Below are 16,948 nucleotides of genomic sequence, written 5' to 3'. Positions count from 1 at the left end.
TTAAAACAAAAGGCTGTGAAATGATACCTCCTCTCATTTCAGGGCAGGAGGTGAGACTCCCACAGCCCCTCTGGATACCCGGATCACATTTAAAGCACAGTGATGCAGTATTTATTTACTCATTTATTTTTTATCTGGAAAAAAAAAAAAATTGTTCAAAAGTGGCAGAATGTTGCTGCTGCAGTTAGAAACACATTGGTCTTTTAAGAGCAGGTAGACTGTGTGAAAATGAGAAACACCTTCTGGTTCTTGTAAAGAATGCTCTTCAACTAAATTACCGTATTTTCTGGACTATAAGCCGCACCTGTTTATAAGCCTCACCCGCTCTATTTTTAAAAAAACTATTAAAAAAAGATATATAAGCCGCATCCGCTCTATTTAAAAAAAAAAGATATGCAAGCCGCAGATATTTATGTTGTTAGATTAGATATTTACTACATTTACAGAACCATTTTGAACTGTAAATGATGTACATGTTTGTACCTAAATAGATCCTTTCCTAACAGTGTCTTTTAACACGGCAGCAACTTTGCTGATTAAAACGGGACAGAACCAAGAGAAAATAACCGGTATTTATTTATCTATTTATCTGTTTGAAATCTGCTTCTACTTCTATCTGCTAAAGAAGAAGTAGCATATTCTTCTTTGCATTTATTTTGTCTTAGTTTTTATTCTAATTCCGGTTAGCACTCCCCCTAGCGGTGGAAGAAAAATCCACAGAATAGCCGCACCTTTGTATAAGCCGCATGGTTCAAAACCTATGAAAAAAGTAGCGGCTTATAGTCCAGAAAATACGGTATTATCAGCGACTTTGAAAAATGCTGCTGAAATATGTATTTTTCTCTGACTTAATATTTGTGCAAGCGCGCTGATTCGTCTCACCTTTCTTCAGCTGGATGTTGAGTCTTCTCCCCACTTTCTTGGCGTACCCCGGCGTGGGGGTGGAGTTGAGCCCCCTCTGGGGCGAGTGGGCGTGGCCCGTCGGAGGCTTGGCGGCTGATACGGCTGAGACGGCCGGGTGGGTGAGAGGCGGGTGGCCGTCGGCCGGCTCCGGGTGAGGGAGGGGGTGAGGATGCGAGTGTGGGTGCGACTGGGAACCGTGGCGGGACATCCTCTGCGGGTTGTGGTCGATGCTGGATGTCATGCTGCCGCTCGGGGAGTTGGGGCTGAAGCGGCCCGAAGAGAAGGAAGGCGTCCTCTCGGAGTGGGAGAGCTGCTCGTACTGGCCTTTCACGGATGATGGCACCACGTGGAACATGATGACGGGAGAGCGCATGGCCTGACGGAACATATTCTGGGCTCTAAGACAAAAAAAGAGGAACAAGCATACAGAAAAGATGCTCACATACCATATTTATCCGGTGGTAATAATCAGATTCATAATTTATTTATTACGGATCCCCATTAATCCTCACTGCAGTGAAGACTATTTTTCCTGGGTTCCAACATTGCACACATAAAACACTAAAATACAATCCTTACAATTAAAACATAACTAAATCTAAACAAAAATGATCTGAGATGTAATGGAATTCAACCCTTAAATTGTTGAAACCAGCCAGAACCAAACAACAAAAAATATTCCATTTTACACACTCAGAATTTCAGAATAAACCAAGAATTTCAGAATAAACCAACTAACTAAAACCGACTTCCTTGCTAAGTACTGCTTTTCTTAATTTATTTTTGATAATTCCTGTCAGCTTGCCCGGCACGGCCCCTCATCTACCAGACGTCCATCATTTCACACCTTAACATGTTAATTAACACTTATTGCTGACATGAGCAGCTCTAAAAACGGACCCGACCCTCCCCTGCAGCTCCACCGCGTAAATCCCCTGATTCGGCGGTTGATAAAGGGGCCCTCCATCTTTCAGCAAGTAGGCAGAAAACGCCTCTTCAAACTCATTCTTGGATTGAGCCGTTGTGCAAAAGGTGCGAAGGGAAACATTTGTCGACTGTCAGCGCCCTGTAAATGCAGAGCCCTCTTACGAGCACCTGTTTCAATTAAAAAATTAAAAACAACTTTGGTGTAGCTCTCACTTCGCGTCCTTCCAACAGCTGGGCCGACATTCGGAAAAAACTGGAAGGGAATTTCTAACACTTCCCCCACCGATGCCCCGGACTATCAACTACAACTTGCTAAAGAATTTCTCTGGAGTGGCTTTCCCAGCCACCGCTAGCGGTGCCGGAGGAGGATGGTGTTGTCACGGCAACTTTAGGATTTCATGGCTGCATCAACAGGCAGTCATAAGTGCCACTATAAAAATACCATTTCATATCAACAACAGCTGCTGCTCTGATGTACGGAGGGCTCTCCACCTATCACATAACTCTGGCGGGGGGAAGCGTTAACATAACAAAGATAAGAGGACTGCTTTAGATTTGATTTCACTTCCAAGTGTTTGCACAGATTACTGGCTCTCTAAAGCCCACAAAAAAAGAGCTTTATTCTTCGGATTATCCAAAATACCACAACTGAAAAGGAAAAAGCACAAATCTTAAGGTCTAAAAAAAACAGTAACAGCAGTCTTGGCCCAGCAAGTTACCTCTAATTATTGATGTTACTGTTTGTTCGATGATGTTTGTGTTAAATTATTGCATTTTCAGGGAATGTCAAGTCCCAAGGGGGAACAATGCATCATCATTATGTCTCAGCGCATGATCATGTGTGGGTGGTATTTTGCATAATTGTTATCTCACCTAATGTACATCACTTTGGGATTTTCATACAGTTTGAAAAGCTGGTACATTTCAAATCACAAGTCATTTCTGCAACGCTGCAATTACAGCATCAAGGTGAGCATGCGTCATACAGCATCTGGAGGCTGTGTGGGTGGGTTAGACAGGGAACTAAAGCACTACACATCGACAGAGCTGTAAAGGAGAGGCAGTGGATGTTAGGAGCCCTCCTTCCAGAAGGACTGGAGGAGAAAGGTGCCAGAATACGAGTCCAGTGGAGCAGTTACTGAGACACGGGGGGGAATAAAAGCTACAGCAACAGTACAGGCTGCCACCTACGGGAGTTAAAACGAGGGGGGAAAGGTTAGCGTAGCACAGTGACAGGCACCAGAGGAGTTTGTGTACCAGGAGAACAGTGAGGAGGATGATGGTGAAAGCTATGGATTAGGACAGCCGGCAGGGAGAGAAGAGGCCTAAAGAAGCCAGTCACAGAGGAAGTTCAGGGAGCTCAGCAACAGTTCCTGTTAGCCGTCGTCTTACTGTTCAAAGCGGATGTTTCGCAGGTCCCCGTTATTGATACGGATGATACAGTCGTTCTCCTGAAACAGGCCTTGCTGTTCGGCCTTGCCTCCCCTCTCCAGACGCTTGACCAACAAGCCAAGAGTCCTGCAATATTCAGAAGTTCATGTCAGGCAGTTGCAACATGAGACAATTTCACAGGGTTGAGTGTGTTTGGCTCGCTGGAGCCGCAGCAGAGAAACAGCTGACAACGGCAAGGATGCTCCCCATGTTTCCTCCACCTCTAAACACTTTGTCATTTCCTTTGTGGCTTTTTATTTTCCACAGAAAACTGTTTTATTCATTCAAACGCAGAGACGGCTATGTGTAATCGCCGCCTGTGCTTCATCACCGGAGCGGACCGTGCGGCGTGGTGCTGTCAGACGCATCATAGTTGCACATCGTGCAGATGTGGCTTCAGAGAGTAGGGGGAGTCGTCACATCACATCAGGTGGCTTTTGAGGCTCCACGGGGGGCGGCAGCCGCTCAGAAAATCAAGAAACTCCGAACTGCTGAGGTAAACGCTCGGCACATGTTCTTGGATGGCTCTGTTGAGATGGTGGTTTGGAGAGAAGTCATAATGAGCTGCTATGGTGCTCTCTCTGTAACCAGAAGACGGGTTTCTCCCTCCACCTGCAACCACTTCACCCGGAGAGACACTGTTATGAAAATGTATGTAAGTTATCTATGTTCTATAATGTTTGTAACTATTATTATACTCACAGCATTACAAGTGGAAAAATACTGTGACAGGATGAGTGTTGGAAGTAGGGCTGGGCGATATATCGAGATTTTAATATATATCGATATATTTTCAAACACAATATGGTACGAGACAATATCGTTTATATCTATTTACATTTTTTTTTATTATTTTTTTTTTTTATGATTTTGATATAGCTTATTTTGTGATAAATTGACTTGAATGTTTTATTTGAGATTTGCACAAATGTTTTGTTATTTGCACAACTATCAACCTCAGTGGAAAAGTCTGACTGTTACTGTCTACATTGTATTAATTGCACAGTGTATTTTAATTTAATTGTTATGCAGGAAAGGGATATTTGTTTTATTTTATTCAAGAAGCATTTTTATTCTATATATGCAGGCAGTTTATTCTTATTTCATTTGTTTTATACATTTTGATATTGTGCAGACCTCTGTTAATAAAGGTACCTGTGTGACATTTGGCACGAGGCAACGTATTAAAACTGACTGTTTTTTTAAGGGTTTGCCTCAGAAAAAATGAAGCTAACAGAGATGCTATGCTATAATGCTTTGGGAGAAACCCCAATTATGGCACAGAAAAAATATCGATATATATCGAGTATCGCCATTCAGCTAGAAAATATGGAGATATGACTTTTGGTCCATATCGCCCAGCCCTAGTTGGAAGCAACGCTTGACCTATGGAATTAAACTAGAAGAGTGTTGGAAGAGGCACTTTTGCCCTATTGAATGTAACTACAAGATACACTACTTGTACACTACAAGACTGCGATTGATTGTCATAGTAGTAGTCGTGATTGAATCAGATAATCCTTGGAGACAACTGAATGCTTTCAATATGATTGATTTGTAACTATGGAGTATATATATGGCCTACATCTGTTTTAACTTCAGTATCCAGGAGGAAGCTGACACTTATGTTAAGATGCCCGACTACTCCTTGTACAAGTAATAAGATTGTTGAATCTAACCTCTCTCTGTCTTGTGTCTCATTCTTGCCTCTGCATAGTTGGAGTGCAGAAACAAATTTCTCCAAGAGACACGCAGCCGATTACAAACCAGAGTCTGAGGATGAAACGGCCAGGAAAGATGACACAAACTTAATCAGTTCCTCCTGCGTTTATTCCCCGTCTAAACCTCTCCCCAAGTAGCATGCACAGGCAGGTAAATTAGGTTTACGTCTGCCTTTAGTATTTGCCCGTGCCCAAGGCTTATAATTCAATATGAATGGGAATGTGATTACAGTGGGGGCGAAAAAGTTCAGGAGTTGAAGAAGTTCAGAGACAATTGTGCTGATTGAATTGGAGTGAGAACACAATGTGATTTGCTGAGGGGGAGGCCATTTCTCTGATGAAAGCTGGCCATCTTAATCTTAGTCCAAAGCCCAAACTGACATTTCCCCAATAAAAGAAAAGTGCATTATAAATGTGCTTTCAGGTTGATTAGGTTGGGCGCTGAGGGAAGTGGTATTATTTGGATTTTTAATGCAGAGCGCTTGTGGTCAGTGTTGACATGCGGGTCCTCGGGGCAGATTCACGCTCTCGCGGTTCCTGAAGCCGCAGCCGGACGGTGACAATGTAGCAGGAAATACCTTTGCACAGGCGTAAGACTTAACAGATGCTGCTTTATACGGTGGGTTATCTTTGAGCATCGGTCTACAGACGACTTCTGAGTTCCTTACTAAAGTTAGACGAGGCCGAGGCTGGTGTCTTTGGACGCGAGTGTTTCAGGAATAGACCGTAACCATGCAGCTACTCATGACGGCAGTACTTTGGCGTGGAGTTTTCCTGTGAGGAGCCTTGGAGTTATTTTTTGACCGGGCCTCATCATTTAATTTACACATGGACAAGTCTGTACAAATCCCTTCTGTCACCTCCGTAATGCTGCCAAAACGAGGAGCATCTCGTCCCAGAGTGATGCTGAAATAACAGTTCCTGCATCGAAACTCGACTCCTACGGTTCGTTGTAAGCAGGACGTGCTTTAAACTACTTTAAACAGTCTCAAGCCGATCCGTTCTGATGTGGATAAGCAGGATATATCATTGTCCTCCAATGCCGTCTTCTCGTCATTTCCTTCCAGGACAGAAGTTAACGGTCTCGTCACAAACCCTTAAAGCTTCATTCCAGTTCTAGTCCTCCTAGTTCCATGTATCCCCAACAGAGCACTTCTCTCTCATGAAATGGCCCTTTTTGGGGTTTCTAGTCTCCTGAAGTAGAATTAGAGGTAGAGCCTTTCATTTACAAGCTTTCTCGTGCAACCCGCTCCCCGGTACGCGTTTATTATGCAGACAGCCTCTCCAGCTTTAAGATTAAGCTTAAAATCTACCTACTCCATAAAGTTTATAGTTCTCCATGGTGAACCTGAGCCCGTCTTGTAGCTACGCTGCTACTGGCCTAAACTGCTGAGGGGCCTCCTGTGAAGCACTGGTCCTCATTCTGGACCCCAGAACCAGTGAAGTCCCTTGGATCTAGGGTTGCCACCCGTCCCGTAAAATACAGAATTGTCCTTTATTTGAGAAAAAAAACGTTGCGTCCCGTATTGAACTAATACGGGACGCAATTTGTCCCGTATTTTCATTAACCCCCCATACACACGTCTGTCACACACACATCAATACTACACTTAACAATAATGAACAAAATAAAACACAGAAAACATTAAGGCCAGCAAAATCTTTGATTGTGTAAATGAACTTTTACACCATATTCTAGTTTAATTATTGAAATAAATGAACTTTTACACCATGTTCTAGTTGAATTATTGAAATAAATGAACTTTTACACCATATTCTTCACCTGTAGCTATATTATACATCTTGGCTGATGTGGACATACACAGCATAGGAGGATATTTCAGTTACTACTTTGTTTTTTTTCATATAAAATAAACAGATTTTTATGCAGTTTAGAAGTTTTGGGGCTTTTTTTTGGCGCCTGTGCTGCTGAAATCGGGGCGTCCCTTATTTCTATTTCTGAAAGGTGGCAACCCTACTTGGATCATACACACAATCCTCATGTCCGGTACAGACCAAAGGTTTGGAAACACCTTCTCATTCAAACAAATGGGGAAGTGTGTCCAAACTTTTGGTCTGTACTGGACATATATGCCAGTATTACCGTTATTAACCTATTTTTGTGTCAGAGCAAATATCCCAGGACTAATCTCCTCTTTCCTGTCCTCTCAGACCCCCGACCGGTGGAGGCAGATGGCTGCCCTTCATGAGCCTGGTTCTGCTGGAGGTTTCTTCCTGTTCACAGGGAGTCGTTCCTCCTGCACGTTTAGGACGGTGAGTTATCAAAATGAAGATTCAGTCCAATCTGTTGAGTCTGTCATTTTTCTGCATTTCTATTAACATGAATTGGACTGAATTGGATTTAATTGATTATAAAAATAGATTGCAATGTCCTCGATTTCACTGTGAAAGTAAACAGGGAGTCTCTGCCTCTCCGGGGAAATTCAGGCCAGATGTGATTCGCTCCTCGATTCACTCACAGCTTTGTTTTCACGTGGCCTCCGAATGCCTTGCACGTTGCGTGTGTGATGTGCGCGCTGCTTAGTGTTATTCTTTGAACAAAGTCAAAACGATGTGACAGCAGACCCAGAAGTATGACGTCACCTGAGAAGCCTAAACAACCATGATTGATCACTGCAAGCAGGCAAATGACTTCCTGATGCAGAAGTCTGCATGTGTGCGTTTGAGTATTTGGGCGGCGAGTGTGTATGACTGATGAGGCGACTGCACACGGGCACTTGTGAAGAATGTCTGGTATGCACGAGCATCGGCGTGTATTTGACATGATGCAGCACAAACCAACATATCTTAAGACTCAACGAAACTCCAATCAAAGGTGAGTATAGCTGAATTTAGGATGACAAGTCATCAGCTTGAGTGGAGAAGGAGGGTCATTTTCTTTTCTTTAGCATCCTGCAAGGTGTCAGGTGTGTACCACTGAGGAAGAACTGATGTCGTTTTAAACAAGTAAATGTCTGAAAAACTCCATATGTTTAATCTTTAAGACAAACGCACACTTAAAGGGACGTTTAGGTCGACTGAGATTGATGCTCTGCTTTGGTCTCCAGCCTGTCGGAACAGCTCTGTGGATGCTTTTGGTTTTTACCTGCGGTCTCTGCCACTGAAGGGCACCACGTGGATCCCCAGAGGCCCACCGTCGTTTGAGACCTCCACCAGTTTGACAATGTCTCTGGGAGACGGAGACGGGTGGATGAGACAGAGACGGGGGGGGGGTGGTGGATGGGTGGGTGAGGAGAAAGGACAAAGAGAAGGGAGGGGTGACACCATGTGGGCAAAAACAAAAATAAAGAAATAAGGCAGTGAAGAAACAAATATTGTGATAACAAATTCTGTGCTGATGAATCAAAACAAATCAAAGACAAAGAAGTGTTGAATAAGGTTATAAAAAAAAACAATAAAATGAAGCAAATGAAATACATTATGTGAGGGAGAACAAGAAACAATGACAGTGTCAAAAAAAATCTTCAGACAAACACACAGACACAGAACTTAGATCCTAACTTCACCCATGATCTGTGAATCCCATAATGTTGCTCACGAGTCAAATGTTGAGGCTTATTAATATTTGATGTTGCAAAACTGTCTTCTAAAGCTGAAAGTGCTGCGAGTAAGTGGCTGCATGTGGCTCTTTAGCGGTGATGGTACCGGGTAGGACAGGTTCTCAAGCAAGTCAGGACGGCACAAGATCAAGAAAAGTACGAGATCAACGAGGAGAAATCAATTTCGCCTCAGTGACAGTGTACATAAATATTTAATTGGAGAAAAGAAAAAAAAAATCCCCCCAAAAATTAGATGCATCATGAATGCGAAATTGAATTCCCTTAGAAGGAATATAGTTTTGCCCTCTGCTGCAAGAAAAATGTGGAGAACTTATTGGCAGGATGTTAACTCAACACTTCAGCTTGCTTGAGCTCCACAGTTCATGTCTGAGATTTAGGAAGTGTGCATCGGCTCATCGGAGAGTTTCTGCATCATCAGTCGTGTCTGCATACGTGTGATTGTATGCAGACCGCACTGCCACTCTCTGGCCTGTTTGATCTTCATTAGCCGATGTGCATTTGTAGATGAAAAAACACCTCAAACCAACAGTGAATGGAATCAGAAAGAGATGAAAGCAGTCATGACACACACTTAATGGAAGAAAGAATAATAATTCAAACTATCCTCCAAGCAGACGTCCATCTGCAGTCGAGTCCTGAGCTGTGAAGGATTGTATAAGCTAATATAAGAGGATAAACATTATCAATGACATCCTTTGACCCTTCCGAATCAGATAACACAGCCATTTTCTTTTTTACCGCAGCTCTGTGCACGGCTGTGAAACGTGCACACACTGGCATATTTTGCAAGATGCCAGATCTAATCCAATCACAGCTTAGATGCGATGACTATGATTAGCTCGGGGAGGAAAGGGCCCCTCGTTGACAGCCAAGAGGCAGTAGAAGCCTGCGTCTCTGTGAAATCCCAGGAATAATAAGACCGTACCTGCATATTAAACTGGAGACGTGCAACGGAGCAAAATAACAAAGCAAAACAGACTGGTTAATAAAGGGAGATGAGCAGGTTAGTGTGTGGGAGAACTCTGATGGTGAGGCGAGGATCATTTTGCTCCCACAAAAGATAATTATGCAAACGAGAGCGGAGTTTAAAATGAGATCGTCTCTAAACAAACCAGAATTACAGGAGCTGCTTGATGGAGCTCGAAACGCTGATCAAGAGTTGAGAGGAAAGCATCATCCTTTAAAACTTATCGAGGAGATTCTGGCATGAAACGGGTTTTAGATAAATGATACAAGGCCTTTGCGGCAATAATGACATGTCTGACGTCAGGAAATGCATGTGCAATTTGTTTCTTCATCGACATGCAGGTTCAGCTTGCTTAAATTGAACCTTCTGGAAAACCCAAAACTCTGTGTGGTGTCGATGATGAGTCAGAGAAAACAAGAGACTTCAGAGTAGTATGCAGCAAGTCGGTGCTCAAATCCGTCATAAAACACAAAGTTAAGTGTCGACTGGCAAAGCAGCCTCGGAGTTTTTACGAGTGGATGAGGCCCTCTCTTAAATAATTATTCTCTCAGGGACTCGGCAGCAACATCAGCCATTACCAAAGACTTTTGGGTTTTTATTCTTCAAGAAGGAAAAGCTGATTATTGACCGACTCACTCTAAAGACCTCACGGGGGTGTGATCCATGCAGGAATCAGCTCGGCCGACCGGCTCAATCCTGCCGTTTTCTTCCTCTCTGGTATCATCCTCCTAAAAAAAAAATAAAACAGAGAGAGAGAAACGGGAAATGAGTCACAATAAAACTTCTGAGCTTTCACTTTAAAAGCTACTATCCCAAAGTTTAAAAAATAAATTAAAAAAATCCCTGCAAAGCCGCCTTTATATCCTGAACTGGCGGAGAAGATCGCAGCTTCGGCTGCAGCAGATTCAGCTGCGTCCGTATGGTTACTGGCGACACGCATCCGTGACTGGATGTGTCACGCATGTCGACACGGAATAAGCCGCTTTCAACTTTTCCTTGCCAGCAAGCGATGTGGTTACAGTGAGAGGATCTCCAGTAAACCCGCAAAATAAATAAATAAATAACTAAAAAACATGCCGGCGACAGACTTTCTCCATTCCAGTCGCCCGCCTGATTTCACTCATGTCAGACGACGTTTTGGATTCAACCCAATCAGCTTCGAGCTTTGGACAGCTGACACGATGCACAACAATGACCCCGCGTGAGGTTTAACCGAGAGATTTGGGGCATCAGAAATGCAGATCCGTGCTTTCGAGGAACATTTAGTCGACATTTCGCCTCCCTTATGTCAACTAGATGGAAACATACAACAGATCGGTTTTTAAGCTGATTCTGCACTCTGTTCCTGATGCCCATCTTGCCCGGCTTATTTCTTGTCCTCTTGCTGCACTGTAAACATGATCAAATCTAACACACACGTGCATTCTGGCAGGTAAAAAGCGGGCCGAGTCGCAAACCTGGTGAAGCCAAGCGGAGCAGACCGGAGGAGATCCGCCACAGGTATGAACATACATAACCTTCAAAACTTCTTTAAAATGACATTGTCTCTGTTTCTCCTCACTCCGTGTCTGAGTAGTGAAGGTGAGACTCATGACACCAACACACAAACACGCGGGGAGCAGAGCAGGAAAACAAGAAGCAGAGAAAGAGGGTCATTAAAATTTCAGGGCGACACCGCAGTAGAGAGACGAACGCGAAAGCGGCGGCGGCGGCGACGGCACAGACCTCCCCGGCAACTGGCCTCATCAGCATGAAAATGAGCCTGCCGTTGCCGTGGCTGCCGCACAGTTGCCATGACACTTCTGTTGCCTGGAGGACGTGCCGCTACAGGACAGCGCATGAGCATGTGAGTGGAAACGGTGTGCAAGGACTCCCTCCCATCTCAACTAAGAGTCGGTTCCCTGCTCAAAATGCAGATAAATATGAACTGTAAGGTCCGTCTCGCTAAAAAAGTGGTTTCTGAAACTGCTCACAATGTATTTTTGTCATTATTTCTTTCCCCATCAAATACTTGTGTCAAAACATTCACATGTTTTTGAAGAATTCATTCACAAATTGTTCTTTTCTTTCAGACGGAGCAGGTCACAGGCTTATTACTGAGTGAACGTGAGGAAACGCAGCGCACGGAAAAATTGCACGGAAATAAACGCATTTCTTATGCATACATTAAAAACAAAAAAAAACACATGAAATAAAAAGATAAAAGCTGGATAAAAGCAGCTAAAAGAGCCTCAGAGACACATTTAACAGTATTCAATATTCATCACTACATGAGGATGTGAGCAAGCGGCACCGGGGGAGGGGGTGGGAGGGGGAGATATCTGAGGAAGATCAAATGAGACGCGTTAGTTTAACACACTCCATCTGGGAGGACGCCACGGCCACCGGTCCACTTTAACCCACTGAAACGTGCATCTGTGCGTGTCTGTATGTACGATAAAAAGGTTAAAAGCTTTAAAAAAGACACAAAAACCACAGAAAATTACAAAGATTAAGGGAAAGAACCTTATCTCCATCACTGTGTATATATATATATATACATTTTTTTTTCCCGGCAGCTTTGTCAACATCCACAATTATTTTGAGTTGTAGGTTGCTACTAAATTATAAATTGTCATGTTATTGGTAAAAACAGAAATATCAGTCCAACTCCCCAAAGCTCCAAAACAGCCACCGCTGCTGCTTCAGCACCACATTTATAAATAATGACGAGAATATGTTGCAACTGTTCAAGGTAGTAATAAGCAAACATCTGTTTTCATCCAGAATTCTGCTCCTGGATGTTGGATCATCTAAAATCACGGTTTTGACGAAGTCAGAACAGGCAGTAAGAGATCAAATCTTAGTTACGTTTCGGGATGTAGTGACTTGTTTTGTAGAAACTGAATGTGACGAAGAACAAAATGATCTAATACTGCATACAAAAGAATGACAATAGTCAAGCTGTGAGGATGAACTTTTGCCTAAATTCTTCCGCTCGCAGCCCAAATTAGGGATTTACATGCATTTGCTCTGGGAGGATGACGTCACTGATATGAAATCTCCCACGTAAACCCAAATAAGAAGAGGAAGAAAAAGGTGGAACGCTTATTTATTTCTTTAGTTTCTTGCCCAAAAAGGTCCAGCTGGAGTCACTCAGACACACATGCCCAACATTTTCCAACCACACCATCAAGACACCGCCCATTCCCGTCTCAGATAGTGGGTCTGGCGAGAAAAGGGATATATGGCCGTGTTAATAATTCAGAGCTGTTTTTTGGGAGGGGGGGGGCGTTAATGGCCAGCAGACAGGTATGAGGACAAGCAAAGTATGCGTTTTCCAGCCGAGTCATTGTTTGTTTCCTGGATGAGGAGAGGCAGAGGCGGGCGGCGGGCATGGCCGGGGGCTCATTAAAGATTAATGGGAGAATCCATCGGGGCCTGTCCTCTCTATCTCTCAGACTAAATGAAGTGGTCTGTGCCTTCTGTGTATGTAAGGGAGGGAGGGAGAGGAGTACGGCTGCACTTTAATGAAGTGTTGCCCACTCCTCTCCCTTGCCACTTTGACCACGGTGTCACTTTGAAACCGATGAGGGTGCATGCAAACAAACAGAGAGGACAGAGATGGAAATCCGTTACAGAGACGGAAGCTTGCAGTCTAAAGATGCCGGCCATTTTTTTCATTATCATCTCTCTGCAACTCTGATACTCGACGACTTGACGCTAAAATTCCCAACAGAGCGACAACCTCTGACCACGACTTCATGTCAAGTTGTGAGACGGATGTAGTTTTGAGAGATGGGGATATGCTTCCTGAAGTTAAATGATTTAAAGTGCCGGTTTGGGTGAGAGGTCAGGCTACAGTGAGACTCCGAGCGATCGCTTTCACCCGTTTGAAGAAACGATCCCTTCAAGGATGACGCCGCCGCCCACAAAACACAAGAGGTCACTGAAACAGCTGAGTGTTAAAACAAAATTACTTTTGAGTGGCCTCTGCCAACAACAGCGTGAGCAGTATTTAATTGGATTGGACTTTGTTTAAATGTATTGAATAATAATTCAACAGAACTGGACTGTTTTCAGATTTATTTGAATTTCACTCATCTATTTTTTTCTGTACAGGGTCCTGGCAATCTCTGCTGAGATCTGGCATTACCCAAACAAATTAAGTAGAACTGTAAAAAAAATGTAAGCGAAATTGACATTGGCACTGAAAAGAAAAACAAAAATCTTTGGCAAGTGAACGACCTGCTCATCACTGTACACTTCCATTACAGCCAGCTGGATAAAAAGAAATGAATTAAGTCGGGAAAGCACGATAAACCTCGTCTTATTCTATAAAACCACAGTTTTTTTTCTTTTTTACCTTCACAAAACTCCAGTTTGGCAATATTCTGAAGTCATCAATAGGCAGTGATGCTGACTGTTACCATAGAGACCATAGTGTCTCTCCTGAGCTGAACCTGCTTTGTCCAACAGTGTTTCAGGCTTCCATGGTTGATTTTCTTGTAATCACTATATACATTGCAAGAAAAAGCGCGATCGACCACCATCAGTGAAGATAACTTGGGCGGCAGGTTCCATCCCTCCAGCAGAGAACCATGTCCTCAAGTCCTGAGGAACCAACGCCAAGAAGCACTTCTACTGATCTGATGACCAAATAAAACCTCAATATCAAGCAAATACCATGTGTTAATGTCTTTCTGCATAATAACTGGCCTAGGTAGGGTCATACCTGGCCATGTACCATCAAACATAGAAATGGCTTTGAGGACAAAGAGGTGAAGTTTACTCTAAAGGTGGATGTGGGTCTGTGTAGTCGCTGCTGTATTCTTAAGGTACTGCCTAGAACAGTGTAATTCACAATTACATGATCATTGCTTTCTTAGCCAAGAACACAGTCAACATGAGAGTCTAATGCTGCAGTAGGATATCCACTCATCCCTCGGTAACAGAGCTTCACATTTCCACAACTGGGGGACATTCGAGCCAAAGACTACAAATCAGCTTTGACCTTTGACCCCTAACCTGGAAAGCTCCATGCACCATCTGTGCCGAAGAAAGACGGATGAATTGGAAGGTGGAGGTCAAATGAAAATCCAAACCATCGTCAAATCAGCCTGTCTCAGGTTGAACACAGCTGTTTCTAGTGTTTTCCTTTTCTTCCTCCTCTGGGAAACAATTCTAAAATACCGACATTGATGCGTCCACGAACAAATGGAAAGAGAAATGAGCTACGCCGCCTGAAATGACACACAAAGTGGATCAGCAGAAGACAATGAAGCAGCCACAAAACACAGCACATGAGCTGGTATAAGAGAAGAACATCATCCACTCATGACAGACCGCGTCCCTTTCAGAGAGAAGCTAAATAATCGGTTCAATTCCTTGGGAAGTGAGACGACACACACAAACCACACCAGGTGTGCCCTTCGTCTGATGGAAGTCCCATCCTCAGTTGTCCACTGAAACACTCCTTTAAAGCACTGAGACAACCCGAGTGGACCGTCTGCATCGGGGGAATGTGGCGATCAAACATCAATGCACACAAAGTCTGATGTCTCATTTATTAGATCGGCCCCTGAGGCGCGGGATGCTGCAGGAGTGATGCTGATGTTGTAGGCCGGGCCGACAGCAGCAGAGAGCTGGGAACAGCACTCAATAACAATAGCTCCAATTTGTACGTTTTAGAGCTCTACTGGGGGAAAAAGAATAACTTTTTAAGATTAAACAAACTAGATGGTCTTAATAACTTAGATGTTACAGTACACAAGAGTCCGATTTTGAAAAGAGATATATTTGATGAGAGCTGATGCTCATTGCTGCAAGACCACACTACAGATCTCTGCACCAGTTCAATTAGTCTCCTTTGAAGACGGTTTGATAATGGAAACCAGATGGGCGGACGGCGTTGTCAATAATTTGAGGATCCATTGAGCCAAGGGGACTTAATCATAGTTAATATCATCCTGGCAGCCGGTCGGGCCGTTGCATAAGAAGAGGATGGCGATGTGCAAAATAGATGGGGGTAGAGGGAGATAGGAGCATGTTCTGTCCACCAAAATAAAAGAGACTTTTTTATCCATTTTGTTGTTATGGTATTGTCCAAAAAGTCCTTTTCGCTTCTTTTCATTTAGATCAAAAAAAGAAAAAAAGGACTGTTTATTCACATTCAAGTCCTATCAGCTTCATACAGAAGTCCCGAGTGACTTGTTAACATTTTTACTGTGTGAAAAAAGTTAAAGTTTTGGTTGTTTTAGTCTCGTCAGCAGCTGGAAATTATTTCCATTGCACAGATATTTCTGAGAAAAAAAAACCATTGGTGTCTTATCTTGTATGCTGTGTATAAAATCTGACATTCTGAAATTATACTGGATGCTTACAGTTACATCCTTGCAACAGCGTAAACATACCAGGACTTCTGCTGCGGCTTCCCTTTTTTCTTCCTTTCTCTCTCTCGCTGGAGTGATTTCTGCAAAAATGTATTCTGTACGGTCCAAGGACACAGTATGCATCATTTATAGGAAACTTTTAGTGCTTCATTTTTCTTCATTTCTGCAGCGACTGATAAAACATTTAAGGTTAACGGGCTGTGCATCTTATGCCTCTCGCTGAATGTTTTGGGTTGAGCTGGCCATACGTCTGCTTTAAATGGAAAACTTAAATGGAACGTGGAATACTGGGGACGAGAACGGGATGCGAGCATGTGTTGTACAGACACACAAATGACAGATGCATTATGGGGAAGGCAGTGGTTGCGGTCAATTTGCTTATTTTAGTTTGGGTTTTTTTCCTCCACATTTTACGAGGGTTTACTTTCTGACCAAACAAGGTGAGCTCTTTTCCTTAACTGTGCTGCATCTGCATGAAATAATAAAACTACCAGGAGCAGCTGCAATATCACCGTGGACCAAACGACACTTGCAGCACGTTCCTAAATTGCCACAGTGCTGCTGCAGCATTCCACTCAACAGAAACTTCTACCCTTCAATTTAATCAAAAGGAGCTGTAGGTGCAGTATCACAAAAATACGCAAAGGGATTTATCCGAAAATAACAGTCAACTGAGGCTTTGCGAGGCATCGAAGCAGTTTCAAAACAGAGTTTTAAGGATCTCCATCAGTGCTGCCTGAAATGGAAGTGTTTATTACACTTGTTTCTGAACTTATAGGGACTGGGACGCTTCAATCGACTTCCTTAGCATTCAACAGAGATATCCTGGAGATATGATGGAGATATATCCTGGAGATATGGAGAAATGTATCAGAAAGAGTTTCAGCAGAGAATGCAAGAGAGAAGAAGAGAGTGATGAGCCAGAAACAAAGGACAGGTAGACAGGCAGAGACGGGCTCAAAGAGAATGACAGAGAGGCAGATAGCGAGACAGACAAAGATGCTTTACACAGAGCAACAGCAGGCCATGAAAAGCTCGTTCAAAGGA

General features: G+C 43.3%; 1 protein-coding gene across 6 annotated transcripts in view; it reads right to left on the bottom strand.

The window, feature by feature from the left end:
* LOC133452483 (partitioning defective 3 homolog) overlaps positions 1–16,948 on the bottom strand; it is a 288,942-nt gene that overhangs the window by 137,968 nt on the left and 134,026 nt on the right. For all 6 annotated transcript variants that reach the window (XM_061731820.1, XM_061731823.1, XM_061731821.1 and 3 more), the window contains exons 6-9: positions 10,167–10,258; positions 8,089–8,172; positions 3,223–3,348; positions 883–1,301 (exon numbers count right to left, since the gene is read on the bottom strand). In XM_061731820.1, the coding sequence (XP_061587804.1) occupies positions 883–1,301; positions 3,223–3,348; positions 8,089–8,172; positions 10,167–10,258 (721 nt within the window). The remainder of the gene's footprint in view (positions 1–882; positions 1,302–3,222; positions 3,349–8,088; positions 8,173–10,166; positions 10,259–16,948) is intronic.

This window comes from Cololabis saira, chromosome 10 (genome assembly GCF_033807715.1).
Source record: "Cololabis saira isolate AMF1-May2022 chromosome 10, fColSai1.1, whole genome shotgun sequence".
Taxonomy (NCBI): domain Eukaryota; kingdom Metazoa; phylum Chordata; class Actinopteri; order Beloniformes; family Belonidae; genus Cololabis; species Cololabis saira.
Note: the sequence above shows the minus strand (reverse complement) of the source record. Positions and strands in the feature narration are given on the sequence as shown.